Consider the following 27,450-nt stretch of genomic DNA (forward strand, 5'->3'; position numbering starts at 1 on the left):
TATATATATATATATATATATATATATATATATATATATATATATATATATATATATATATATATATATTTTAATTTGTTTGACAGGATTTCACGGGATTAATACTTCCTACTGAACCGTGTGATTTCGTTCCTTCAGTGGATTTGGGAAGTACGAGCTTTGGGGGAGCACGTGAAGGCAGCATGGGACAAGTGAGGGGAAACAGAGGAAGAAATCCACGTAGCCGTTCCTGCATCGTAACGGTCCGGCCGCGTAATGTCCTCAATGTGTACGTTTATTTAACGAAACGCTGCTATCAATTAAGCTGATAACGGTGTTCATAGTGGCGGGCTAACGCGGAATAACCCCACATTGGTCCTGTTTGCTGAAAGGGAGAAGGGCTAAAAATGGAGCTGGATGACGGGGTTGTGTACCAGGACGACCCGGGGACATCAGCGATGATGTCGGAGCGGGTGTCGGGCCTGGCCAACTCCATCTACCGCGAGTTCGAGCGGCTCATCGGCAAGTACGACGAGGACGTGGTGAAGGAGCTGATGCCGCTGGTCGTGGCCGTGCTGGAGAACCTGGACTCGGTGTTCGCGGAGAACCAGGAGCACGAAGTGGAGCTGGAGCTGCTGAAGGAGGACAACGAGCAGCTCATCACCCAGTACGAGCGGGAGAAGGCGCTGAGGAAACACGCAGAGGAGGTGAGCTGAATGGAGGGGGGGGAGAAAAAAAATAAATAACAAGACAGCATCCTTTTTGTGGGTGAATGAAAGCAGCCCCAGGTGTTTCACCCTCCCAGCATCCCTGTGCGGTGACTTAACCGATGCACGTGGCCCGGGCAGCATCCCGCCCGTCCTGCCATGGTGCTCAATGGGGATGTAAACAAGGCAGTGTCATGGCTAACGTCAGGCTGAAATGGCCCCCTGTCTTTGTATGAGCTGTGTGTCTGGTCAGTGACATAACACTGCATCTGTAATCCTGGGACGGGAGCTCTCACTCACTGCCTCGACAGAGGCATCTTTCACACAGGCGAGACATGTTCACGAAACACACCTATACTCCCATCAGCTCGCCCATTGCATCAGATAGTGAAGTCACGTCTGAGCCCCGTGAGACCCTGACTGAAGGAACAGCAGGTGAAGTGACTCAGCATTTTGGGACATCACTGTAACATGATTTAAGAGAAGATGGAGACAGACCAGCAGGCAGAGGGATGGCAGATTGACTTGTAGTAGGGCATATGTAGAAGACATAGAATGTAATACATGTCAGAAAACATCCAACTACAGCTCTACTCAAACTGTAGCTCACATATATACACATATATATGATCCTACTACTTCACACCCTGCACCAGCGGTGGCCCGAATATTACTCACACAATGTTCCACCCGCAACAATATATAAATGGCAACACGTCACAATTAATAGCCTATAAACACTGAATAATCTGAGTCCGCAAAGTAACATGTAACTATTTATCAAATTAATGTAGTAGAGAGGAAGTAGCAGAAAAAGGGAATATTAGTAAAGTACCTCAAAATTGTACTAAAGAACAGTGCTTGAGTTAATAGTGTTTGAAGTTTTGACGCAAAGATTTGACATTTTTGCTGCAAATAAATATCAGTCCTAAATATCTCTTTTCAGTCGTCTTGATTTTCTAATAATCACTATCGGCCCAGAAAAATCCATATCGGTTGACCCCTACCCTGCACTGACAGCAGGTCGTCATTTCCACCCTTCACCCACGACCAAAGCAGTTAAACCATATCTTCACCCTCTTGATCACTCACTCAATCAGATATATAAGGGGCAAAAGCTTCACGGTGCGTTCAAGATACCCAGTGTACTACAGTATAGGGATGCATGCTGAAATCAGCCGATAATGGCTCCAAAATGAAATATCGCTGTCAGCCAAACATGAACATTTCTGACGGTATGACAAGCTGATGTAATGACACTTTTTGTGCACACAACATGAACACCAGTGGACCATCATGATAAAAGTAGGCATCATAATTTGCTAATTTCAAAGATTTAAAGTTCTCGACTATAAGTAGTTGGAAAAAAATGGATCCGTATCGACAATCAGCCAAAATGAAGTGGAAAATATCGGAAAAGTCCAATATTGCACATCCCTACTGTAGTATACAAAGCAGTGACATTTAGGAGCAGAGGGTGAGAAATCCTGACTTATCGGTGTTGGGCGATCGGATAATTTTAGATGGTGATCGATCTTAGAGTGGTCCACAATCTACTTTTCACATTAACAGTAATAAATGTCGTCTTACATTTGCTTCCAAACTTCTCATAATGTCATTGACTAGCAGATCCGCGTCACGTGAACTAACAAATAGAGTGATTGTAAATAATGTAATGTAAGTTATAGCTGGCAACGTGGCAGATGAGGGGCTTGTGTCAAAAAATAATTATCTTTAACGCAATATTGTGTTTTAATGGTGCAAATGGGGAAATTCACAGGGTTTTTTGTGATTAGGTAGATCATGATATTATTTAATAGCCAGATCACCCGCCTCTGGTCCTTGGTATGGTTCAAGCTGCAAGAACACTGATTCCTATATTTCCTAGTAATAGCTTTTCTCGTCAGATTCAACATGCCCTGTAAATGCCCACACCTTTCAAACTCCATACTGTACCTACAGTTTATAACTCTCCGTCTGTCTTTTATAAATATGTAGTTTGTGAACCCAAGCTGAGATAATTATAGATTCAGACTTCAGAAAGCGCCTCCAGAGCCACTGAAGACATTATGCAACTGTTTTCACAGGCTGAGTTGTGCTCCTCATGACAAGTAAACTGACTTTGACCTGTAAAATCAGAGGAGTGGCTCTTTAAAGCAACGATAACATCGAGTCGGCATCTGCTGCTAAGTTGAGTTAAGAAAATAGGAAACAAAGTGGTGCATTTTGTAGAAAAGCTCACTTATTGCTTGATCAGACATTGCCAACAATAGTGAAACCCTGATGTGTGTGTGTGTGTAGTTGTGTCAGGGATCTTGTGTTTTGCTGGCAGTAATGCTTTGGATGTGTGAATGCGCTGCCTCCCGGCCTCTGCATTTTTCTATGAAGGGCGATGTGATGTGACTCAGACCTTATGTCCCAGCTTGCTTCTTTGATTCAGGCCAACAGGACAGCAGGGACACTCGCCCACTGTAGTGTCCTCCCTACACGCAATGACACTGAAGCCATGTGACAACCAGGCACACAAACACTCATACACATGCAAACTGACAATACCAGTGTACCTTTCATTGTTATGGCAACACAAATGCACGTTTGTTCACATTAAATCAGTGTTTACGGGGCTGTCCTGGGAAAGACTCTTTGTCCACGCCCCTGCGGAGGAGGGAGCAGGGGAACGCTGAGCCGGTCGGAGAAGCAAAGTATTACTTCCAGGTCATGTGATCCTTTGTCAGAAACTAGCAGAAAGGGAGCGTTCCCCGGCTTGCATTTCTCCCTTTTCTTTCCTTTTGGGTTTTGGATTTAAGTGCCACCACCACCTTTCCAGGCTAGCGAAGGGTGTCACATTTCTTTTTAGGAGGCTGCTTTCACATGAGATGAACAGCTCAAGCTTTTCACATGTATTTACTTTTTTTTTCTTTTACCGGCTGGATTGACAAGTGATTCTACAGACATGATAAAGATCCCATCATCCTGGCTGCTCCGTTATTATTGCAGCCGTGTTTCTTCTAATCTCTAATGTAATTTGAAGAAATAGACATAAATGAAGGAGTGCAAATAACTGATGCTATCTATGACTGTAGAAATAATTGATTCTGAGGCATCTAAACAGCTGTTCAGATCAATAAAACCCTTTTGCAGCCCCTCTCCAGTTTCCCATTGGATAGAAACACTGCATTTCCATTATTGTCATTATCAATTATTATCTCAAACGATCAGATAATGTCATAAAATAGCAAAAAATGCCCATCACAGCTTTCCAGAGCCCAATGTGACATTTAAATGCCTTGTTTTGTTCGGCCAACAGTGTAAACCCAATGATATTTAGCTCACTGTCAGAAAAGACGGAGAAAACAAGTAAATTTGGCTTAAAACGTCTCTGGATGACTAATTATCTAATTTTGTTTTTTTGCAAAACGGTTGTTGAACATATTAATTGGGCAGATCTGAATGAAAACTTAACAGCAGCCACTTCAAATCTGCAGCAATCAAAATGTTACAGATGCAGAAGATTAATTTAAGTTTGAGATAATTTGTCATTCGGTCTGAACATGAATACTTTCTCATTTTTCAGTCATATAGCGCAAAAAATAACTCGCTGCATGTCTTTGACGTTGTACATCAAAGTACAGTAAGACTCGTGCATCCAGTGGAGGAAGGGCAGCCACATAAGGGCCTTGGCTATCTCAGCTGGACAGGATGTGGACGCTGACACACACACACACACACACACACAGACACACACTTCAGTGCTCAGTGGTCTGCCCCGGAGGAAACTGGGAGGAACAGGAATTCCCGCATCTACCAATGAGTCAAGATCCTGTCCTGATCCTGATCCTGACATACAATATTTTTACATCCGTCATCATAGAAGGTTTACAAGTTATTTTTTCACAATGGCACACATATTCTGTTATTATGTAATACACTGTGTGTGTAGGTCCGCAACTAATGATTCTTTTCATTATTGATTGATCTGAAGGTGATTTTTTTTTAAATCACTAAAAAGCTATTTTAGTTTGAGAAGAAAAAACTCACATTATCACTTTAAACAGCACCAGACTATTTATGACTAAGCTTTGTGTGTGTCTTTTTGTGTGTGTGTCTCTTCGTCTCTGCTTTCCTGAGTAGAAGTTCATTGAGTTTGAGGACACTCATGAACAGGACAAGAAGGACCTGCAGAACCATGTGAACAGAATGGAGTCCCACTCCCGGCAGCTGGAACTCAAGATCAAGAACTACGCAGACCAGAGTAAGCACAAACACACACACACACACACACACACACACACACACTTACAATCACATGCACACATGTTCGCAAATGTGTTACGACATTCTCACAGTCACTGTCCTCCATTGTGTGATGGAGAAACATCCATTCATTGATAAGAAAACTCAGTTATGTCCCAGAATGATTTTTTATTTATCAGTCTGTTCCCATGTACAAGACTAGTCTGTTCTCCCCTCCATCTTTTTACTCTCTTCCTCACTTGTTTGATGTCTCTCTTATGGCTTGTAATGCCGACTTTCTCTCTCTGCACACACACACACACACTTACACACTCACACACCCTTTCTCCCTCTTTGCGGGGGTAACTGTAATGGGATTATAGGATTTCTGTTATTCCCATCCTCCTAATGCGACAGTGCATTACCGCCCATCTTATTGGCGGATTAAGGAATGCAAAGTGATTGGCTCCCACATTCTGTCTTGTTGGAAATAGTGGATGCACACAATGACCGGTCCAGTATCTGGTAGCAAAGCAACACAGCTGGTTGAAGCGAATCTTTCATTCACACGAAGCTGTGAAGGGGGGGGAGAAAACACCAGCATGATTTTTTTTCCATATCTCACTTTAACAGAATTTTGCTTTATTCTTGAACATTCAATGTAAATAATTTGGTAATTTTCTTCCAGTATCAGCCTTAAATCACTATATTACCTGACTGGGGAAAAGGGAGAGCAGCCTGTCAGTTGGTTCAGTCAACCCTCTGCCACCCCCACTGAATAGTAAATCATTCATTACTGCTTGTTGCAGCGCCTGAGCTGGTTGTTCCCTGAGGCATTTAGGACATAGTTCACAGCTATTGTAGAGTTGATAAAGCTACAATTGGTAGCAGGTAACAATAGCACAGCTCAGATTATTTAAACTCTTCCTCTGCTCTTGTCTTGGCTCTATTTCACAGTACAAAACAAACTAATCATTTATATATTTTTTTAATTTTTTTTTTTTTTTTTTTTTTAGTTTATTTGTCGGTGGTCCGATTGGAGACATTAGAAATCAAGGTTGGGCTGTGAGTTAAAATTGTCTAACTGCCCATCGTTGGCCCAATAATAGAATAGAATAGAATAGAATAGAATAACTTTATTGATCCCAGACTGGGAAATTCTGACAGTAACACAGTTAGTTTCATCCCTCTGCCACTAGTGAATCGACTCATGATGTGTTTCTTGTGTGTGAGCTCTTTAAGATATTTTTAGTCCAACACATATACAACATATTCAACATGATGCCAAGAAAGGAAATATTTTTACACCTAATTTTTCTCATTAAACTTAAAAATGCAGTCTAACGTCCTCTGATTTCAAGCTTCTCTAAGACTAGCTTAACTAGCCTTGTAAACTCATCACTTTATCCAAACAAAATAAAACTCTCCAAAATCATCTTAGTTTGTCTTGACAATGTTCCAACAACCACCAACTCTAGTTTGGTTGAAACAAAGCCCTAACTCATCAAGTTAAATGTGAAAATATTCTCACTCTATGTGCTGTTTTTCCTGGCTTCCTCTCCCTGCCATTGCTGGCCTCCTCTTTTTAGTAGGTTAGCTCGTTGAACGAGAGTGTGTCACTCAGCACCGACTCTCACCAACTCTTCAGAGGCAGTCAAAAAATTACATATTATGACATTTTCCACGGTGGTGTTTTGTGTCACATATCCTGTTAGGGGAAGAAAGCTATTGTTTGTTTTCAGAGTTTAACTTTCAATCGATAATTTTAATGTTCAGCAGCACATTAATCTTCTCCACACAGTGATTTGTCCAACATCACTAAAATGAACACACAGGAGGGATTACTTCCCACTTCAGCCCTCTCCCTTGTATAAAGCCTCTCTCACTTCACAGCATTACATGTCTACATGGATTTGATGAGTCACGATAGCAGTGATATCCCTCTATGATGTCAAAACACACACAGGCCAGACGTCATCACACATGATGCGGGAGCTTTAGCTGCTGTAATTGATACTATCCAGGCTTCATTCTGTCTGGCGCAGTAGCTCTCTATGTGGCTCAGCCTAGACCTGACGCACTAATAGGGGATTAGGTGTTTTTGTCACTTCATAAGTCGGCGCAACACTGAAACCCATTTGACTGAGATTACCCCCTCTGCCTATGCAAGTGGAGGGACGTGCACACTCTTTAATGGACTTCAACGAAGGTCTAAAAGTTGTAAAGGAATGTTTTAACATTTTGGGCCATTTTTACCAGCAGCTGGTTGGCCTAGCTCTGCGTAAAGACTGGAAACGGGGGAAACCAGCAACTCTAAAACTCACTATTTGACATATAAATGTTTCATCTCATTCGTTTTATCTGCAGAAAAATCAGTCAGAGTGTGAAGACGTTGATTTGCTGTTTTACGGGGGGTTATGAGCTGACAGTTGCTCGGGGAAGTTACTGCTTGGTCTGGAACATTACCCCCATAAAATAGCAAATTTAATTTTTTAACACTTTGATATCTGTACAGTTGTTAGATATAATTACTGAGCTTTAAAGGTGCTGTTAGGCAGACTTTATAACCTTTGGATGGAGTCAGGCTTGCTGTTTCGCTCTGTTTCAAGTGTTTATGCTAAGCTAACCACCCTCTTACCTTTTGCAAGAAAACAAACCATAAGGCATATAAAGCATATAAGCGTATTTTGCTTTCTCTCTTGAATTATTATCATGTACAGCAATAGCTGCGCTACAGAGGCATTGTTTTATTTTAAGAATTTAAATTTGTCATACCCAGTTTTTAAAATGTTTAAAATTTTATTATCATTTTACTAACAGTTCATAGACAGAATGTGATCCTTGTCTTGTGCCTTTGTAAACTGACTGCCTGAAATTGAGCTGTGTTGTGTTCTGTTTCAGTCGGCAGGCTAGAAGAACGTGAACTAGAGCTCAAGAAGGAATACAACTCCCTCCACCAGCGACACACAGAGGTAAGGGGGAGAGGAAGGATGGGGGGAGGAGGGAAGAAAGGAAGGAAAATGTTGAGTTGTAATCATTAAGGACATTCATGACTACATCCCTCTGGTTCTTTGTTTTGACTTCCGCAGATGATCCATAATTATATGGAGCATGTAGAGAGGATCAAAATGCAGCAGATTAGCGAGACTTCAGAGTCGAGCGCGGTCGGCCGAGTCAGGTAAGACCACAGCAGATGAGTTTGTGTTAATGCTGCGTTCATGTCACGTGGGATGAATAGTTGGAAAGATCCTGTGTTTACAAATTCATGTTATCAAGATGGTTTCACCATACGACACCATATTCATTAAATGTATATTTTATTACAACAACAGACTTTGACTGATGTGGTGCGTTCATACATGTTTTGTTTAAAGACGCTTTTGTATTGGTAAGTGCCAAGACGGACATATTGGAGCTTTCAGAAAAATCTTTATATCCCAGTCGTAGTTATTTAGATGTGGACATGATAGTGTTGTAGTACTCGAGACCGGTCTCAAGACCATTTTTTGAGGTTCTTGGTTTCATCTTGGAATCGAGGGCATTTTTACTCGGTCTTGTCTTGGACTCGGGTTTTTTGAATGAGACCGGTCAAGACCACCGCTGACAGGCTTTTTGTCCATGCCTTACTGATAAGAGTGAAAAAAGACCCTCTCAAAAACAGCTAATAACTTCACATCATTGGTAGTGTAAAGATTTCCCCCAGCTACAGCTGCTACCTGTCCGATGTCAGTGTGAGAGTGACTGACACGCCCCCCTGCACACTTAAATAAAAAGAAAACTCACATTTTGATGTTTTGTTATGATTTTCCTTTGATATATATGTTCTTGGTTTTGTCTCGGTCTCGGTACTCTCTGGTCTTGGACCGTCTCGGTCTTGGTTGGTGCGGTCTTGACTACAACACTAGGACATGAGAGCTATCTACATCTTGGAAATTCATAATTACGATAACTCCAAGGTGACAACCCTCTCAGGAGCAATTCTGTATTTCATGATCCACAAAACTTTGATCAAACCAGTTAGGCCTGCGACTAACGAGTAATCAATCAATCCGCTAAATATTTTTTTTTACAATTAATCGATAAGTCATAAAATTGTGAAAACCAACTGTCTTCAGCCAAAAGATTCTTCATTTTCTATCATAAATGACAAAGAAAAGCAGCAAATCCTTACATGTAAGCAGCTGGAACCAGGAAGCGTTTTGACATTTTTGATTAAAACTGACTAAAAATGACCAATCCATCCCTTTTTTTGTTTTTCAGCTCTGCTACTGTTTTAATTTCAATCAAAAAAAGTAATTTTGCTGAGACATTTATATAGAGCAAAAACATAAAGAAGGCACAGGTTAATATTACATTATATCTGGTTACATACATACAGTTAATAAACAGTTAATCAGTGCAACAACAAAAAAAAGTACCTGCATATCGAACTACTACAGGTGTTAACAAAGCCTGAACTGAGACTGAGATTTGTGAATTGTGCCTTTTTTGCAAACAATGATCACCAATCTTTTTTTGCTGTCCGTCCAGGAGAGAGCGGCCTCTTTCTCTGGGGATCTTTCCTCCATCTGGTGGGGTGTCTTTGCTGACACCAGACCCCCAGGTCAGGGCAGAGACAATGGGACCAGAGGGCTGGAGGTTCACTGACCCAGCACAACCACGGTCAAACACTAGCCTCAAGGTATGTGTGTGTGTGTGTGGATGGCACCTCCTTGTCACTCAGACATGCAGTGTTGCATAGTGAAGGAAAAATAATGCCGCATCTCGTAAGTCTAGACCCAAAAACCAAACAAACTTAGCTTTCCTGTGTCCTACTCCTGTCCTCATTCTTTTTTAGATAAATTCTGATCGTCCAGTCTGAATTATGTCGATATCAAACAGTTAAAGACGATGTGTTATCTGATCGCGTCATTAATCTTTTTCACTTGCTCCAAATTATTTGTTACCTGAAACTACCTGAACACTCGCACTGCTGAAGCTGTTTGATCAAAACGAGTGTCAACAGTAGAGAAACTTAAAAAAAATCAAAAATCAAAAATGGAGAATCATATGATCGCTTTAATCCCATTTGCTGGCTGCGTTTCCAGCCCTCCTGCCACCACTAGAAGATAGAGGAGTTTTGGCTTTGGATTAGCATTTAAAAATAGAGAGCCTTTGATAAGGCTCGGGCGTGTAGGCAAATTTTAGTAGGCATCTGACAAGGCCATCTCTGTTTTCAGACATCCTCCTCTTTGGCCATTGATGAATATGCAACCGTGTCTGTTCCCCCGGTGCAGCAGTCAGAGGAGATCATTAAACGCATCTCGTGAATATTCATCATAGCAACGATATTCTATTTGGTTTATCATATGATGTGATTTCAATACCACTGATTTAAATCCTACTGGCAACACGAGTCCTTCCTCTCACATGAACATTATAATGATTATGTTCTGTATGTTTTCTCTGCAAAACAGTGACTGGTACTCCAAATGATTTGATGTGTGGGTTCTGTTTCATCTGTGGCAGTGAGGACCTGGAGGGTGACAATGTTAATTCATCCTACTGCTGCGTTTTTGTTAAAACTGGGACATCAGCTCTGTGGTGCGATGCATGATGGGAGTGATGCGGCTGTATGGCTCGCAGCCAGTCACCGAGGGAGAAAAGGGCTTGCTGGAATGTGATTGGTTCTTATGTAATCGGTGCTACAGGACGGTTATTGTTGAGCCACGGCCTTTCAAACACGAGCGGCTTTGATAGGCAGACAGGCTCTCAGACTAAAACAGAGACGTCACATTTATTTATGGCAGCGGGAGGCGTTTCGAGTGAAAAGGAGCGGCAGGTTGATGACTGCATCCGCCCGCATGTCAGCCATGATCGAAACCTCATCTACAATATGAGTCATATAATCAAGACCATTCCATTGCCTTGAAAACTGGCTTAATTATACTTTGGAAATCACTGCTCTCTGTTTAATTCAAAATGACCTTTACAAAGCAATGCCACTTAAAGGGAACTCCACCGATTTTACACATCAATCTCTGTTTGCAGGTCAGGAGTAGATTATAACTGTGTCTGTGACGTGAGCTGTATAAAGCCTGTGATGACTCGGAAGACAAAAATCTGAGTGAAGTTTGAAAGAATGGAGCTTACCAGACTTAGGCTAGCAGCTTGAGGCTACATTAGCCACTACTAGCATAATAACACAACCAAATCGGTGGCTGAACTGTCAGCAGTTCAGGTGCATTGTGGGTAATGAAGGCTTTAGATAAAGATGTAGAAGAAGAAGACTGTATCTTGGGTTCTGCTGCATCTATTCGGTCAGTCTGACAAATTCATAGAAGTGTAATGCTAAATCGGTGGATTAGTCTTTTAAACAAATCAAAGTAGAACTGGTACAATACTTTAAAGGGGAATAATACTTAAAAACATCATAAATATTTGTAATTTTCACAATTTATTAATAGTCTTACTTCTTTATTAAGTGAAAAGTATACAAATGCAAAGACGATGCTCTGATTTCTCGAGTTCATATCAGCCCAAGTACATCTTGAAAGGTATTTTGGCTGTAAACTGGACTATAGAAGCCATTTGGTTGGAGCAGCAACTATTGATTACGGTCAGTGAACAGTGAAAAATACTTGTCATGCACAATATATCCTATATTGGGAATTTTATATAATCTGCTATTTATCGGTTCCTGAAATTATAGCTGATAAATGGAGCCAATTTATGATTTATACGAAGACAAATTACTTTAATTTACCCTAGACGTGCAGTATCTACACACTCTGATACAGTAAGTGGTGGTACGCACCTTTTAAGTTGGTTTGTGATCCTCCAATACGCACAGAAAGAGAAGAAGAATAAGCACACTGTGTTCACGCTTATGACGCCAAACTGCTGCTTCTAGGTAGAGAGCCAAACAGGTCATTGCCGGTGCGAGCAGACATTTTAGCCTTTCTTACAGGTTAATCAACTTCCTAAAACACACAAATGTGCAATTATTGTCTGTCTTACCGGTATGGGCCTTGAGAAGTAGGTCATTTTCAGTTATCGGTGTCGGCTGAAAATATTCATATCGTGCACCCCTGAAAAATACCCATCACAATCTCTTACTGCCCGACATGACATCATCACATATCTTATTTTGTCTGACAAACAGTCCAAAATCCAAACACATTCAGTTTACTATCACAAACAAAGGAAAGCAGCAAATCTCCACAATTGAGAAGCTGGAACTGCAGATTTTGGATGATGTTTGCTTGAATAATGACTGAAACTCTGAACCAGTTATCAAAGCGGCTGCAGATTATTATTTATTTTGTCAGTAGACTCATCACTTAAACAACTGACTGACTCTAGTAAACTACAGGCTACGCTAGGACCCACGTGCGTGTGCACACGCAGGCTTATTTATATCTGCACACTGTCACATACAATAGCACTTTTCCATTTCACAGACATGCACACTTTGGGGTGTATGCATTTCTGCTGGACTGCTTCTTCACATGTGAGCTTCATTCTTACTCTCCCCTCCCCTCACAAGCAGTTGGACTTTGTCGACCCCCCGAAGGAAAGGGAGGGTAAGAGTGCGCAGGACTCTACTTGGGGGAATTCACTGGCAGACGACTGCAAGGTAGTTGAATGAGTGGCGGCCGGCGGCTCTGCGGCAGCAGCACGCCTGCACTGGCTGTGGACTGCACAGTGTTTGTGTTTGCGTGTGTGTGGGCTTCAGTAGTCTCCTCCACTATGCTGTTTCATCTTCAAAAGCATCGCCTCTCACATCACCAGGCCACCTGTGCTAGACGGTGCCACATGCAACCATGTCCTGTGTCTTTCAAAATCTAAGCGCACACAGCAATCAGCTAATTGGATAATTATTCATCTTTTACAATCAGTAACAGCGTGGTTGCATCTGGCCTCTAATTTGTTTGTTTCTCTTCAGTTTGAATGCATGAGTTTTATATTTCACATGCTTTTTGCGTCATTCATGCAGATCGTCAACATAACAATAACATAGATGATCATTCATTGTACAATAACATTCATATAGTATCCTGTGTTTTAATGCTGTAGTTGTGTAACATTAGATGCAATGTCCAGTTGGCTGTTTAGTTTTCTTTAAACTTTTTAGTTTTTGGATCTTTTGTGGGTTTGTGTTGTGTACTACAGGTAGAATGGCAGCTCCCATTGTGGCCATGTTTGATTTCACTTGATGTTGTGTGAAGCCCCCTCCCTGCAGTCCCTGTAGCTGTGTGTGGACTTCAGTGTCTGTGTTTGTGTGCTAGCTCTGTGTGGCTCATGTGTCTTTTTGGTGTTAATTAGTTATTAGTATTTCTTTTTAGATTCCCTGAGTTCCAATTTCACAATTAACAGTACCTTAGTAGTTCAGATTGTTTTGTTTAAGGTGATCAGAGTTAGATTTTCACTTCGAGACAATTACTTTACCCTTATCTGAGAGAAATTGTACTCTTGTGTCTTCTGTTACACTGCATGTGTGTCGCGTGTGTAGTGAACTCTCTAGTGTGTGATTAGCACATTCACTCTGTTAGATTGTGAACTGTGTTGTTATGCTGTTGTTTTCTTTGTGGTCCCGATGTTTTCTGTGCGTTTTCCTTTTTTCTGTTGAAGCCCCCGGTTCATTAAAGCTCTGCCTTTCATTTTGGCCCTTGATTTTAAATGTAATTATTGTTATAAGTGAGACACTTTTAATTACAGGACGAGCTGTCGGACTTCACCGGCTCCAAGTCGGCCACACCGATGTCCACCACGGCCTCGGACATGGAGAGGGAAGATGGGAAGAGTAAGAGCACGGAGGTGCAGGCTGCCCCTGGGACTAGATCCATATCAGTGGGTAGGGTCAAATATCATGAAACTCACTTGTTACAGAATGATTTAATAATCATTCATTTGGTCATGCATCTCTCTTTGGCACAATGTTTTGTCACACAGTGTTTATATGCTGTAGAGGAGTTCTCAAAAAAATGTGTTCATATGCTGTGTCCTATGCAGGTTTACCTGAAAATGAAGAGAGCTCAGATGTGCAGGACATCATCGAGTCCACCCCTGAGCTGGACATGGATCCCATTGGATACAGGCCATGCAGGTAGCACAAAGAACATGCTGTCGGGCCACTTTTAAACATAGTTTAAACAGATAGCATGACATCGCCTCCTGGTTTTGTGACTCTTTCAGTACACCTACTAAAGGCATCGAGAACATGGCATTCGACCGCAACACAGAGTCTCTGTTTGAAGAGCTGTCGTCTGCGGGCACTGGGCTCATAGGGGATGTGGATGAAGGGGCCGACCTACTGGGTGAGTAATAACTTCATCTTCATCATGTCAAATCCTCTGAATACATTGATCTGCCTAGTGTTGTTTGAAATGTTTTGATTCTGTTATGAACCGAAGTGATTAAGTTAAACAACAAACAAACAAACGACTGACATGCCTTTTCCTTGATGGGTTTTGTAAAAGTTTCCAATGTTTTGCATGTTGTGTGAAGACAAAGCATATGAATTATTTGTGACAATTATACCATGGCCATGGAAAATACTCGTTTGTAATTGTCAGGAGTCTGTAAAAATTGAGGCATCTTAATTGTGGTGCAGGAGTTTCACCACAGTTCTAATCAATTATGTAAAGTACATAAAAGTGAACCATGATGAATGGACACAAATATGTTTCCTCATAGTGTGAAAAAACATTTATGACCTCCGTTACCAGAAGGTGGGAATTGCTCATGAGCTCAGTGCTGCTTCTCACTGTCGCTTTGACCCACTGATCTCACCTTGCCGAGAAAACTGCCTCCTGTCACCACCCACTTACGGTACATCCCTGTGCCTCAGAAGCTTGAAATGAAGTAAGATGGCTGCCTTTACAGGGGAAGTTAATCTAAGTTACTACGTTAGTGCATTGAGCAGCACCAAACTTATTTTGATCCCAGCAATCCTGCCTTACAGCAACTCTGAGAATTGAGACCGCGGTTACATTTTTATGCTCTCTGTTGGGGGCCTTTTTTAAATCATGATGTCACGACGGTACGGGGCTCCGTCACATTTAGCAGCCGTACTGAAGATATTTAAACGTTTAAAAACACAGCCCATCTTGTTTTATTCTGTAAGTGGCCATGGTATAATAATGTGTTTGTTAATTTAGTCTGAGGTTTTGCTGATGTAGAAAATAATAGACTCTGTGGAGCAGACGTGACCCTTTTTTATATTGTGGTGCTGAGAAGATGATGTGCCTGTTGGACTCCATATTAACCCTGAATATTCTCTGTTTTACTTAATCTCCACTACTACTTGGCTAGCAGCTGATTCTGTGCTAGATTTAAAGTCATTGTAACTCCCACTGTTTGCTGCAATGCTACACCACTTGCTTTGGTCCAGCTGTTATACGCAGTGTTAGCCATCTACCCATGTTAACATCACCTCTCTCTCTCCCGTGTCCCATCCTCTGGCTTTTGTCCATAATCCCAGTGGAGTACTCTGGTGTGTATGACCTCAAACCTTTCCTTGGTTAAACATTTTCTTCTGTGATGTCCCTACCTTTGACCTCTACTCATTAGTCACCTTTTCTGCCATACCCGCCATCGCTGCAGCTCACAGCTTCTTCTTCATTACGTTTGATAACCGTTGACTTTTTGACAAAGTTTGGTGCATGAATGATGGAGTTCAATGCCTCCTTTGTTGGCCTAACTGTTCTTTTTACAGCTTGAACTATTGTTTTGGCCCTTGTATTTTCCTTCTCTGTACTGCTGCGATTGTCGTTTCTACTTAGCTTTAGAGGCCCAACAACATCTGTTGCTTGTGGAGCCAGCAGCTACACGTTTAGCTCTGGCTCCGTCATCATTTTTGGTCATTCCACTGTCTCAAACTATATTCGCATTTCTTTCTCTCTCTCTCTCTCTCTTCCTTATTCTTTCCGCCTGACTTGGATTGCATGGTTATCTCAGACCTTAGTTTGATTGGTAAGACCCCACCCACTCTCTCCATCCTTCTCATGTCAGTCATGTGACATGTGCTGTGGGTTTGTGTGTGTTATTGTAGTTTCTCGTGCTGTGAAACTGACAGTTAGAAATATCTCAGTAGGAGATATTTCACATCCTAAGTAGTTCCTTGTTGTATTTTATTGTAGTAAGAATAATCTCCAGTGAGTGATGCATCTTAATCAGTAGTGTTAATGTAGTTACTACTGAAGCTTTTTGTCAGAATGTGTTTTTTATGGACTAAAATTCTGATTTGAATCATGAATTCTGTTCAGGTATGGGCCGGGAAGTTGAAAATCTCATTCAAGAGAATTCACAACTGCTTGAGACAAAGTAAGTGATAACAAAATGTCTTCTACTGCCATGACTTCGATATTTGATTTCTTAACAATTCAATACCTGTCAAGTGAATGACCTCAGCATCGGCGCCCAATATATCTGATCGGATCGTTCCCAACTCTAATACTGAGTAGAGCCCAACCGATTCTGGATTTTTGGGGCCAATACTGATATTTGGTAGTAAAAAAAATCCAGATATGAATAAATCAGCCTATATTTTTGTAGAATATATACGTAAGACGTTTATTTCGCAACGATCCCTCAAATGAGGTTATCGAACAGTATATTTTACAGTTAAACAATAAACTTTATTGTCCAAAATTACATCCGTGCACTGAAATAATAAACTTCACTGGTAATTAAATAGCAATAAATCACCCCGAGTCTTGTTCTTCCTCACATATCGGAACATATTGGACATAGACACCGATATCGACATATGTGTGATAGGCCAATATCGGCAACCGATATCAGTCGGGTAAGTATAACTGTACATGTATACTAAAATGTCCTCGTTCCTGTCTGTGCAGGAATGCTCTGAACGTGGTGAATAAAGACTTGATACTGAAGGTGGACGAGTTGACTTGTGAGAAGGAGATGCTGCAGGGGGAGCTGGAGGCTGTGCTGCAGGCCAAGACCAAGCTGGAGGACAAGTTCAAAGAGCTGGAGGAGGATCTTAAAAAGTAAGTCAACAGTCAGAGCAGGGATCAGTTTCAAAAATAACAAGAGAACTCGGCACCATGATGATGAATGCTCTTTTCCAGAGTGCGACTTGAGGTGGAGGACGTGAAACAGAAATCTAAGGATGAAGAAGATGTGAGTCTTTTGCACACAGAATATAAACATACACATAACACGCACGTCCTGTTTACGTGGAGATGTTACTCACTCCCATAATGATAAATGTAATGTATTGTTGTAATTGTGTGCTGCCACAGAGCGATGTACCGACAGCCCAGAGGAAGCGCTTCACCAGGGTGGAAATGGCCCGAGTGCTGATGGAAAGGAACCAGTACAAAGAGAGGCTGATGGAGCTGCAGGAAGCTGTGCGGTGGACAGAGATGATCAGGTACAGTCTCTCCGACTCGTACTCAATATTCAGCACCTAAGATGACAGAGCATCCAGTACTGTGTTGAACTGTATAAGTATACTGCATTGATAAAGTTAGATGATGTTGCTTCTGTCAAAAAGACTCAGCACAGTTACTTCCTAATGATACACACAATAAACAGACGCATACATCGGCATATCAACTTAACGGATTTCACCTTTAATGTAACGTTACCTACTTGCGTGTCTTCAAAACAGGTAACATGATTTCATCTTGTACTTTTCTTTAGGGCCTCAAGAGAAAATCCAACACTCACAGAAAAGAAGAAATCCAGCATCTGGCAGTTGTAAGTCCTCCTAACTGTTACTGTCTTTAAGAAACTGTCCGTCTGACTTTAGTTTTGAGAGCCCGCTGAGGTCAGTAGAGTCGGGTATCGATCTCATTTTTATCCATTCAGATTCTGCTTATGGATTCTGGTTCTTTTTTGATTTCTGACTCCGTCTCTGACACTGTTGTCATGTTAGCAGTGCACGCTTGTATCCAAACAAACTGACACTGTTGCGTCGATGCATTAACATAGACAGATCCTGGCAGATATGTAGCCTTTATGTGCAATAATGAGGACCTCGCGCCTTGAGGAACCGATAAGCAGAACCGAAATCCAATTTTTTCAATTTATGTTTTTGTGATGAGTACCCGAATCTTGTCATTTTGGATTCAGTTGTAATGAATGTCGGTTTAGGACGATGCGCGTAGTCCGAGTGATCTCCTGTGACATTTTCTCTCAAATATTCAAATATATCTTTTTTTCATCTTTTCCGGGATGTGCTGTTGAATTGGCAGCATTAGGTAAAGATGGTTTAATGAACCCTCTCCCAGCCAAACCTCTCTCTTTCCCTTCATTAACACAGAACTGCTCCCCCATTACAAACGGGTCCAACTTTGATGTGTCTCTACCCATGATACTTACTCTCCGTGCCGTGCATCAGTTGTTGTTATCACAAAGTGCTCAGACATGACTCTCCCTGTGCCCCCGGGCTTTCCTGTCTCCTGCCTGCTGTGTGCCTTTTTGATGTTTTCCCACTCTGTCTGCTCATAGGGAGCTAAACAGGGACAGAGCTTAAATACGTGTACATGTGCTTTTTCTTTTTTGTTCAAAAGATTTTTCAACAGATTTAGTAGATGTGTAATGGTTGTTTTATCAGGCATATCTGAGTACGGTGAGGAAATGTTGACAAAAAAAGTAGGCAGTAAGCTAGAACGAAGTTTTAGCACAAATAGTCAGTGATGGGAAATGATAACACATCACTTTAGACACATTTAAGTGAAATATGTTCACGTATTTTAACAATGTTTTCTCTATATCTGATGCATGGAAGGTTCTACTGTACGGAAGCCGAAAAGTGCCATGCTTGCAATTTTGTTATCTCAAGATCACAAGTTAGTTATTTCATTATCTCGTGATGATAAAGCTCCTTTTCTCTTGATAACAGGTTATTTTAGCTTCTGGAGATAGCAGATAATCTATCATGAGAAAATGATTTCATAAGATTAGCAGCAGTGGACCAAGACCAACACACACTGCTCTGTGTGGTGGGATTGTGGTGGGATTCAACGCAAACTGTATGTTTCATGGTCTTTCATTCGTTTGTTGAAAGTGATTTTCACTTCGAGATTTAATATGAGGGTTATTATCGGAAGGGCTTTGCTCACATACAGTGGTCAACTTAAAGCAGATGTCTCGGTGTCCGGTAAGCTACACCCAAAATAATTTTCCTTGGCATAGTGTTAAACAAAGTACCCACATTGCTGGATGTTTGAATGGTTGAATAATTTATTAAGTATGTGTATATAAATGAGTACGGCTGCAGTACAGTCTGATCCGTTCAATCAGTGGCTACTGATCAATACTGGCTACTCCTTGATACATTTTGATATATTTGAGCTTAATGAGAGCAAACAAACCTTTGTTTTCTTGTGATGACAGCTGCATTATCTTTTATCTTGAGATTACAAAGTTTGTTTTTTCAAAATAGTAGAATGATTAACTTGTGATCTAAAGATAAAGGCCATTCTCAGCTTCCATACTATTATACAGTCGATATGGAAAGTATAGACATGAAGATATTTGATTTGCTTTTCCTCAACAGGTATATTTTTATGTTTATTCAAACTTTTATTTACATTTAATGGTATAATTATGCATAATTTACATGTTCAACTTTTCAGATAAACTTTTCTGGGTATTGTTGTGTTTTGTTTTTAACACTGGTGAGACCTAAGTCTCAGCACTGATGAAGACGACCATGTAAAAACGTAAAACAATCTAACCTGGCACTTAAGATACTGTTGACATTTGGTGAGAAAGACGCAATTTTGTAAGTACTTAAACAGTATTGATATTCAGTCCAAGTTGATGTGTTAGGAAGTGCTCAGCTCTTCTACTACTCCCAGCATGCTTTACGTCACTGTTACAGTAAATGTTGGTGCTGGTTCCTCGGTTGTCCGGTTGGTTGGTGACCCCCATTCCTTGCTTTTCCCTGCACTCCTGTCTGCTCTGTTTCCCCTCTTGGCTTTCTGTAACCTCGCCACCTGCAGCTTCAGCAGACTGTTTAGCTCCTCCTCCAGTTCCCCCGTCATAAAGAAGGTGGACCCCCAGTCCAAGTACAACGCCCCCGGCAGCATGGTGAAGAGGAGTAGCACCTTCTCCCAGTTCCCCACAGAGAAGTCCAAGACTTTTGACTTCCTGAATGAAGAGTGAGTTATACAAAGCCAAAAACCTTCAAAATAAATGATGAATTTGGACATTTTTTTTTCTAAAATAAGGTAAACAGTGCAGACATAATCTCTCTTTGCTCTTCTCGTAGTATGGACCAGTGCAGTTCGCCATCGCGTAAAGAGCAGAAGAGAGCCCAGTACAGACAGGTGAAGGCCCACATGCAGAAGGAGGATGGACGAGTCACTGCACACGGCTGGAGCCTGCCCAGTAAATACAAGGTAGGAATCAATTAGCAGGTCTGTTTTTTCATTGGATCAATGATAACGATCCAGAGTGTCATTCTTTAGTTTGGTCTGTTCAAGTCTGCTACACAGCATTCCTTCAAACTGTCCACCAGATGGAGCTCAACCTCATGAAACATAGGTGACATAATGCAAAAATGTTTGGTGCAGTTGTCCACGTTCTGTTAATAACTAATGAATTGAATGATATGTTCTAAAAGTCTGTGTCCGGTTTACATCCTGACAGGTGGCAAACGGTGGACAGGTGGAGAACAAAATTAACCTACCTGTACCAGTATACCTGAGACCTCTGGATCAGAAAGATGCTTCTATGAAGGTAAATAAGTCACTTACTTTCATACATGCAGCATCATATGTGCCTTTTTTAATATTTGTGAAGAAAATAAGATATTTATTGTGTTCTGTGTCCTAGCTGTGGTGTGCGGCAGGGGTCAACCTGTCTGGGGGAAGGGCCGCACTCACGTCAGAGCTCGCTAAGCAGATAAAGGGTTCTCAGAGTAGCCTGGACCAGTTGGAGCAAGAGAGTAAGGTAAGACCAAGTCATTAAAAGAAGAGGCTGTGGCTATACAGTCCATAAAGTTCGTCAAATTTAAGTTTAAATTCTGTCAAGACTGTAGGCTGATTTTGTGTTGTTCCAAAGGATGTGGAGAAAGGGGACCAGGAGAAGGAATTGATAGCTCAGGACGAGATTTCCAGTAGGGTGTGGGTGTGCACTAGCACCCACTCCTCCACCAAGGTTATGGTGCTGGACGCCAGTCAGCCCTCTGACCTGCTCGACAGCTTCTACGCCTGCAACACCCACGTGGTCTGCATTGCCAGTGTGCCAGGTAGGCTGAGTTCTCAGCCAGTGTCTTTGTCATCCACGGCTGAATAATTACATGTTTGATTCTATCAACACTGAGGTTTGACTGTCACATTTGTGATGTTTTTTCAGGTGTGTTGGAGTCTGATTTTCCCGCAGGTGAGGAGGTACCACAAGATCCAGAGGCAAGCCAAGGTGACGGGGTGTCACTGGCAGGCAGCGTCGCCAGTGTGGGCTCCACAGGCAGCGATGGTGCCATGGCAGCGGAGGGGACCACCGCCATCCCCCAGACGGCCAGCGCAGGTTGCACTGACCAGCCGGCTGAGCACAGCGGCATCTCTGGCTCAGGTAGAGTACGACCTTTCTCGTGTTACAGCCAGACTGCTAGCATCAAACACAAGTGGGGTTAGTTGATAACTAGTTACATAAATAGTGTAGGTTAATTTACCTTCTCGTTGACCCTGTGATGCCCACAGTTGAGATGTCCAGAGAGACCAGTCCATTAGAAGACGGTGTTCCTACGGCGGAAGAGGCAACAGAAGCTACGGAGGCTAACGCTGGTGTAGGCGAAGATGGACAGGAAGACCAGGGAGCAGATTCAAACCAGCCGGGGATCTACACGGAGCATGTGTTCACCGACCCGCTGGGGGTGGGACCTACTGACTCCCCTCTTTCTGACACACGGAGGTGAGTTATAATGGTCTGCAGTACAAACACCAAAATTAGTTAAAAGATCAACTACTATTAATACAATTACATTCTAAAAGTATTATTATCTAAAATACTTCTTCTCTTGATAGGCACTACAAAATAAAAGCATCAGGATGTTTAGCTCACAGAGGAAATGTTAATTAGAACAATTTGTAGTATTTATAAGTGTACAACATTTGTCAATGTTACATTTGTTAAACTGATGAACCTCCTGTGATCCAGGGGCTCCGGGCAGGACGGTGTGACGTCTTTGCCAGAAGACTCAGACCTGTCAGAAGGGGAAGTCCTGAGGATGAGCAGTGCCCTTCCCACCATGTGGCTGGGCGCCCAGAACGGATGGTGAGCAGGACAACGGCCACTAGAGGGCGCTATTAGTGCACAGCAAATAGTATAATACAAATAGAGGTGATGTTTGCATTGGTTTGAGCATTTACTATTAAGTTTAAAAAACATTTCTGAAGATGTTTATGGAATCAAGCCTGTTTTAAGTCAATAATGGTTTTGTTGCTGTCGTTGTGCTGTCACACAACTCTCATTATGAGCTTTATCCATCCACTTATACTTTAAACGGCTCTATATTTGTCATTTAGTTTGAAATCCACTCCACATAAGCCAGTGTTACACTCTGATCTGCGTCTCTTCATCCATCTGTCTCTCCCTTCTCAAGTCTGTATGTCCACTCGTCCGTGGCTCGATGGAGGAAGTGTCTCCACGCCATCAAGCTGAAAGACTCCATCCTCAGCATAGTGTGAGTACAAAGTCAGAACCAGAATTAGAGCCAGATTTCTTGCCATGTAAGTTTTACACGTGCAAGGACTTAGGGTTAGGGTTAGTATAACAATAAGCATATTAAGAGAAAATAAAGAAATATTAACCAAGTATGGCAAAAGTCAAGAAACATAGATTAAAAAAGAGAAGAAAGAGAAAGAAGATTTTGACAAAAGACTGTGCAATAGTTCCCAATACTGAAGTTTAAAGAATATGTATCTCTTGCTCCAGGCACGTCAAAGGGAGAGTCCTTGTAGCTCTGGCAGATGGGACATTAGCAATTTTCCACAGAGGCATTGGTAAGTCTGTGAGTTAGCGCTGTTTCTGTTTGAAAACTTACTTAAACAGTTTTTTGGAAAATTTGAAATTCTTTTTGTCAAAGATCATCAGTTGTCAAGTCTTTGTTTCTCCTAAGCAGACGGTCAGTGGGATTTAACTAACTACCACCTGTTGGATCTGGGCCGGCCCCACCACTCCATCCGCTGTATGACAGTAGTCCACGACAAGGTGTGGTGCGGCTACAGGAACAAGATCTACGTCATCCAACCGAAGGCCATGAGGATAGAGGTACAGCTTTGACTTTATTTAATAAATGATTTTTCATTGTTGTATAACCGGAACCTCCGTTCAACATTTCCACCACATTCTAACATCAACATTATCTCACTGCGTCACGTCCGAGCAGAAGTCATTTGACGCTCATCCTCGCAAGGAGAGTCAGGTGCGGCAGCTGGCCTGGGTTGGAGACGGTATCTGGGTGTCCATCCGACTGGATTCCACTCTACGCTTGTTTCACGCACACACCTACCAGCACCTCCAGGACGTGGACATCGAGCCCTACGTCAGCAAGATGTTGGGTATGCATGCTTTTCTTAAATCCTTATTCCAAATCTAGTTTCATAAAGTTTGAAAGCAGCGTCTGTATATATCAGGTAGATGCTGAACTCCATTTTCCAGGTCATTTGCACATGGATTGAAACAACAAACAAGTGTGTGTTCTGTGTGTGTTGCAGGTACGGGTAAACTGGGCTTCTCGTTCGTGAGAATCACAGCTCTGATGATTTCCTGCAGCCGCCTGTGGGTGGGGACAGGAAACGGCGTCATCATCTCCATCCCGCTGTCTGAAGGTACCACAACCAAATGAAAAATGTTCCGTCTGATTTTGAGTCAAAATTATGTTATGTTCATAGGTTTCGCAAATGCGTCATCGTTTCGTCAAAAGCTTTTACTCATTTCTTTCTCTCCTACTCAGCAGCCAACAAGACAACGGGAATAGTGCCAAATCGGCCCGGCAGCGCCGTCCGGGTTTACGGTGATGACAGTTCAGACGGTGCCATGTCGGGCAGCTCCGTGCCATACTGCTCCATGGCCCACGCCCAGCTGTGTTTCCACGGACATCGAGACGCTGTCAAGTTTTTTGCCACCGTGCCAGGTGAGCAACAAGTGCTGGCGAACTGTGGCGTCAAGTGGCAGAAACACAAGACACCACTAACAAATTGCTTTTATTATTTCTCTCTGCTTCTCATTACTGTGAACACAAACTCTTGACTTATCGTCACAGGTCAGGCGATGCCCCCTCCAGGTACTGCAGATTCAGGCTCTGATGACCCTCCGTCTGAATCCTCCGACACAGTGACCTCAGAGCCCAAAACATACCTGGTCATGAGCGGAGGGGAAGGCTACATTGACTTCAGAATGGGTGAGTACATCCCGCCGCTGGCACCGTTGTCGAAGCACAGACGGTGCAAAATGTATTCCCCACTGTGACCCACCCGGTAAGCTGTTTGTTTGACTCGTCTTCTTCCTCCTCAGGTGATGAAGGCGGCGAGTTGGACGGTTTATCAGAGCCAACAGCCGGCCAGCAGACAGCACCGACCAAGGCTGAGCGGAGCCACCTCATCGTCTGGCAGGTCACAACCTCTCATGATTGAAAAAAAACAAAAAAAACGGACTGTTGTGTCGACGCCAGGGCCGTCCAGCAACCCCCGCATGCCCCTCTCGAAGTTTTTAATTTGATATTACTGATTGTTCTTAATGCCTGAGTAGTCGACTACTTTGTAAAAAAACAAAAAAACAATTATTTTTAGTCCATGTTTTGTACAGTTTATTCTTTATGAATTTGAAATAGATGAGGTCTATGTTAACTTAAAGAATCCGTCCGAGGTCCAGGTGTTCCCTTCTGTGGGGCTGCATGTCGGAAAAGCTGGCGCACACAGGAAGTAGACGACTAAAGTCTGATCAGGTAACGTGTGGACGCTGTTTGTCTCCCGGATGTTTGAAAAAAAGGGTTCCGATGTGAAGGATTGAAAGGGAAAAAGTGCTTGAAGCATTTAAAAAAGGAGCAGGACAGTTTTAAGTTGAACTGAAGTATATTTTATATATACACATTTGTAAACCACATATCTGTACGTGTGTGAGCATCAGGCGTGTGTAGGCATTCACTGTGTTGGGCATTTTGTATTTTCTTTACCATTAGGGCCAGATAACAAAACATGAAACCTACAATCCAAAATGTATAGGAAACCTCAGAAGGTTTAATTGTTTGAATGTGTTTTCCTGAAGCTGATTACTCCACTGTTGTGTCTGATTAATAGAAAAGCAGCTTGCGCGCACCGGTGGTAAATTAAATGTGCTTTAACTCAGCGAAAAGCTTTTAGGATGAAACGTTGCTCGAGAAAAGGTCTCATTAATACTGAACGACACCGAGCCCCGTTGGACACGTTTATATTTTGTGATATGAATAATCTCTTAGCAGTTTGGGTACTTTAAGGTTTCCTGTGACTAGAAGAACCAGTTTACGATCCAGTACTGTAGGTTAGCATTAGCCTGCATGGGGAAATCCCGTATCCTCGTCCACGTGTGCGTGACCGCTCAGACGTTTTACAGCTAAACCCCATCGTGCCACCCCAGACGTGGCGCTTCCTGTCTGCTTCAGCTCATTGGCACTTTAAAAATGTTACACGCGAGTCGCTAAAGGTTTGGAGGAATGCCCGCGGCTATGTACGCTACACTGCCGTGTGCTAGTCGTGTGAAGGGAACAAAATGTACAAACCCCAGTAACCAAAGGACGAAAGAAGAAGCACCGTGAAACTATTTTGTTGTTTTGCAACGTTAAACGTCTCGTGAGTCTTATAATTTGAGGGTACACGTGTGCATTGTCTTACTGGGAAATAAGCTTGAATAAGGGAATCTGACTAAAAATAACAATAATGTGTGGCCGTCTCCACTAAAGAGAATCTCTCCTGATCGCTACATCATTCCTTGTTTGGTTGTTACAAATACATTCTAGATAAATAAGGTCTAAAAGGCAATTATTGTCAGTATTTTTTGTTATTTTGGCCTTCGTGCTTGTTTTTTTATATTATAAGTGTGAGACACTTTTGTTAAGTACTGACTGCTTGGATGATGACTATAACACAATGGCAGAAAAAGAATAATAGGCAGGTGTTTTAATTTGTTTTTATATCACAAAAGTAAGGCCACGATCGGTCTTCAGTCCATTTCAAAACTAGTAACTTTATATTGTGTTTTTTGCCATTCCAGTATTTATTTCCGTTGTTATCGAGCCGATCTCGGTTCAGAATGTAACTTTCTACATGAGCAAAATATAACGGGAGGCTATTCTAGTCCAATGAGTTTACGTGATTGTTAATAATGGTTAAATAAAAAGACATTGATGTAATCATGTTGGAAATTTTTGACAAACCATGCGATCAAAAGTGTGCAAACAATAACTTGGCGGTTTTTGGACAACGACACATTCATGTACTAAGCTATGCATGTTTTTTTAAGAGAACACTGCTATGTTTTCAGCTGAATCTCTGTTTATTGCCACCGTTTTGGGTGGGGTGGATGTCTATACGTGCGTCTGTGTGTACAGTACATGTGTACGTGTAGGAGTTTGAACGCAAGACACATTTGTCAGTGTGTGTTTGGTTTTTTGCAAATGTGCGGTGTATGTGTGCCCACTGTGTGTCCATCTGTAATACCCCCAGAGATCGGCCACATTTACCCGTTGTACCGGGTGCGTCTGGACGCCGTGACGGCGCTCCCTCCTGGTCAATGTTTGCTAAAACAGCATCATAGCCTTATTTTTAACAATCTATTAAACTCAGTTTCATGGAGAAGCTTCTGTTATCACGTGTCTCTTCTTTTATTCATTCATGCAGTGTGATGTTTTCCAATCAGCTTCTCACTGTGTGTACCTGGGTCCTTCATGAACACTATTTTCTGACCAGTTTGGGTTGTTATGAAGTGGGAGATTTCAGAACAAGGAAGACGTCATCCTTCAGTTAATCACAATTATTAAAAACCAGCACATTTGGAGAAACATTATTTTACTGGACAGGAAGAGAATGAAATGTAAGGAATAAAAAATACAATATTTGCCTCTGAAATGTATGAAGTGAAAGTATAAACCCTTCAAAGTAATTGGCCCATGTAACCACTAGATGGTGATGTGTGTTTATTTTCCCAAATCGACTGAAGCGTCATATTCAAATATGATTTTCATCTCTGGTAACAAAGACATGATGCTGAAGCCTCTGTCAGTCATTATTCCATCGTTCTGTTTACAGCTCAGATGAACTCTGTATGTGATTTTCAGGGTTGCAGAACAAAAAATGATTTCATGCGATGAAATAAGTGTTAATCCGCTTGATGTATTCAGACGATATCCTCAGGCTCCAGCATGATGTACAGTATATCAGTGTGGATGTGGAGGCCTGTTGATGTTGTAGATGAGGAAACACTGCTCAGTGTATTTTCCCACTTAGATACACTCACCCCCGCCGTCCTCATGTGGTCTTTCCCTCGGCCAGTAGGAGGCCGCGCTGCTCGATTCTTCTGTAGGATGCAGCATCAC

General features: G+C 42.0%; 1 protein-coding gene across 16 annotated transcripts; it reads left to right on the forward strand.

Annotated features, from left to right (window-relative positions):
- Positions 1 to 202: 202 nt before the first annotated feature.
- spag9a (sperm associated antigen 9a) lies at positions 203 to 26,713 on the forward strand. Of its 16 annotated transcripts, none has more exons than XM_084371574.1 (31): positions 203 to 686; positions 4,818 to 4,938; positions 7,821 to 7,891; positions 8,009 to 8,097; positions 9,450 to 9,600; positions 12,448 to 12,537; positions 13,620 to 13,755; positions 13,914 to 14,007; positions 14,097 to 14,218; positions 15,385 to 15,396; positions 16,169 to 16,226; positions 16,763 to 16,915; positions 16,997 to 17,048; positions 17,171 to 17,301; positions 17,574 to 17,630; positions 19,883 to 20,041; positions 20,152 to 20,281; positions 20,532 to 20,621; positions 20,718 to 20,834; positions 20,946 to 21,132; positions 21,240 to 21,455; positions 21,584 to 21,794; positions 22,041 to 22,157; positions 22,486 to 22,566; positions 22,818 to 22,885; positions 23,002 to 23,153; positions 23,272 to 23,443; positions 23,600 to 23,713; positions 23,839 to 24,018; positions 24,148 to 24,285; positions 24,399 to 26,713. In XM_084371574.1, exons 1-31 carry the CDS (start codon positions 387 to 389, stop codon positions 24,515 to 24,517), a joined length of 3,888 nt encoding a protein of 1,295 aa, XP_084227700.1. In that variant the 5' UTR covers positions 203 to 386; the 3' UTR covers positions 24,518 to 26,713. The 16 variants fall into 16 exon arrangements, with proteins under 16 accessions (XP_084227700.1, XP_084227697.1, XP_084227691.1 ...); XM_084371571.1 differs by having other exon boundaries at positions 23,005 to 23,153; positions 23,842 to 24,018; XM_084371565.1 differs by lacking the exon at positions 15,385 to 15,396 and adding an exon at positions 15,861 to 15,875.
- The last annotated feature ends 737 nt before the right edge of the window (positions 26,714 to 27,450 follow it).

The sequence above is a fragment of the Pagrus pagrus genome, assembly GCF_965226575.1.
Source record: "Pagrus pagrus genome assembly, chromosome: 13".
Classification (NCBI taxonomy): domain Eukaryota; kingdom Metazoa; phylum Chordata; class Actinopteri; order Spariformes; family Sparidae; genus Pagrus; species Pagrus pagrus.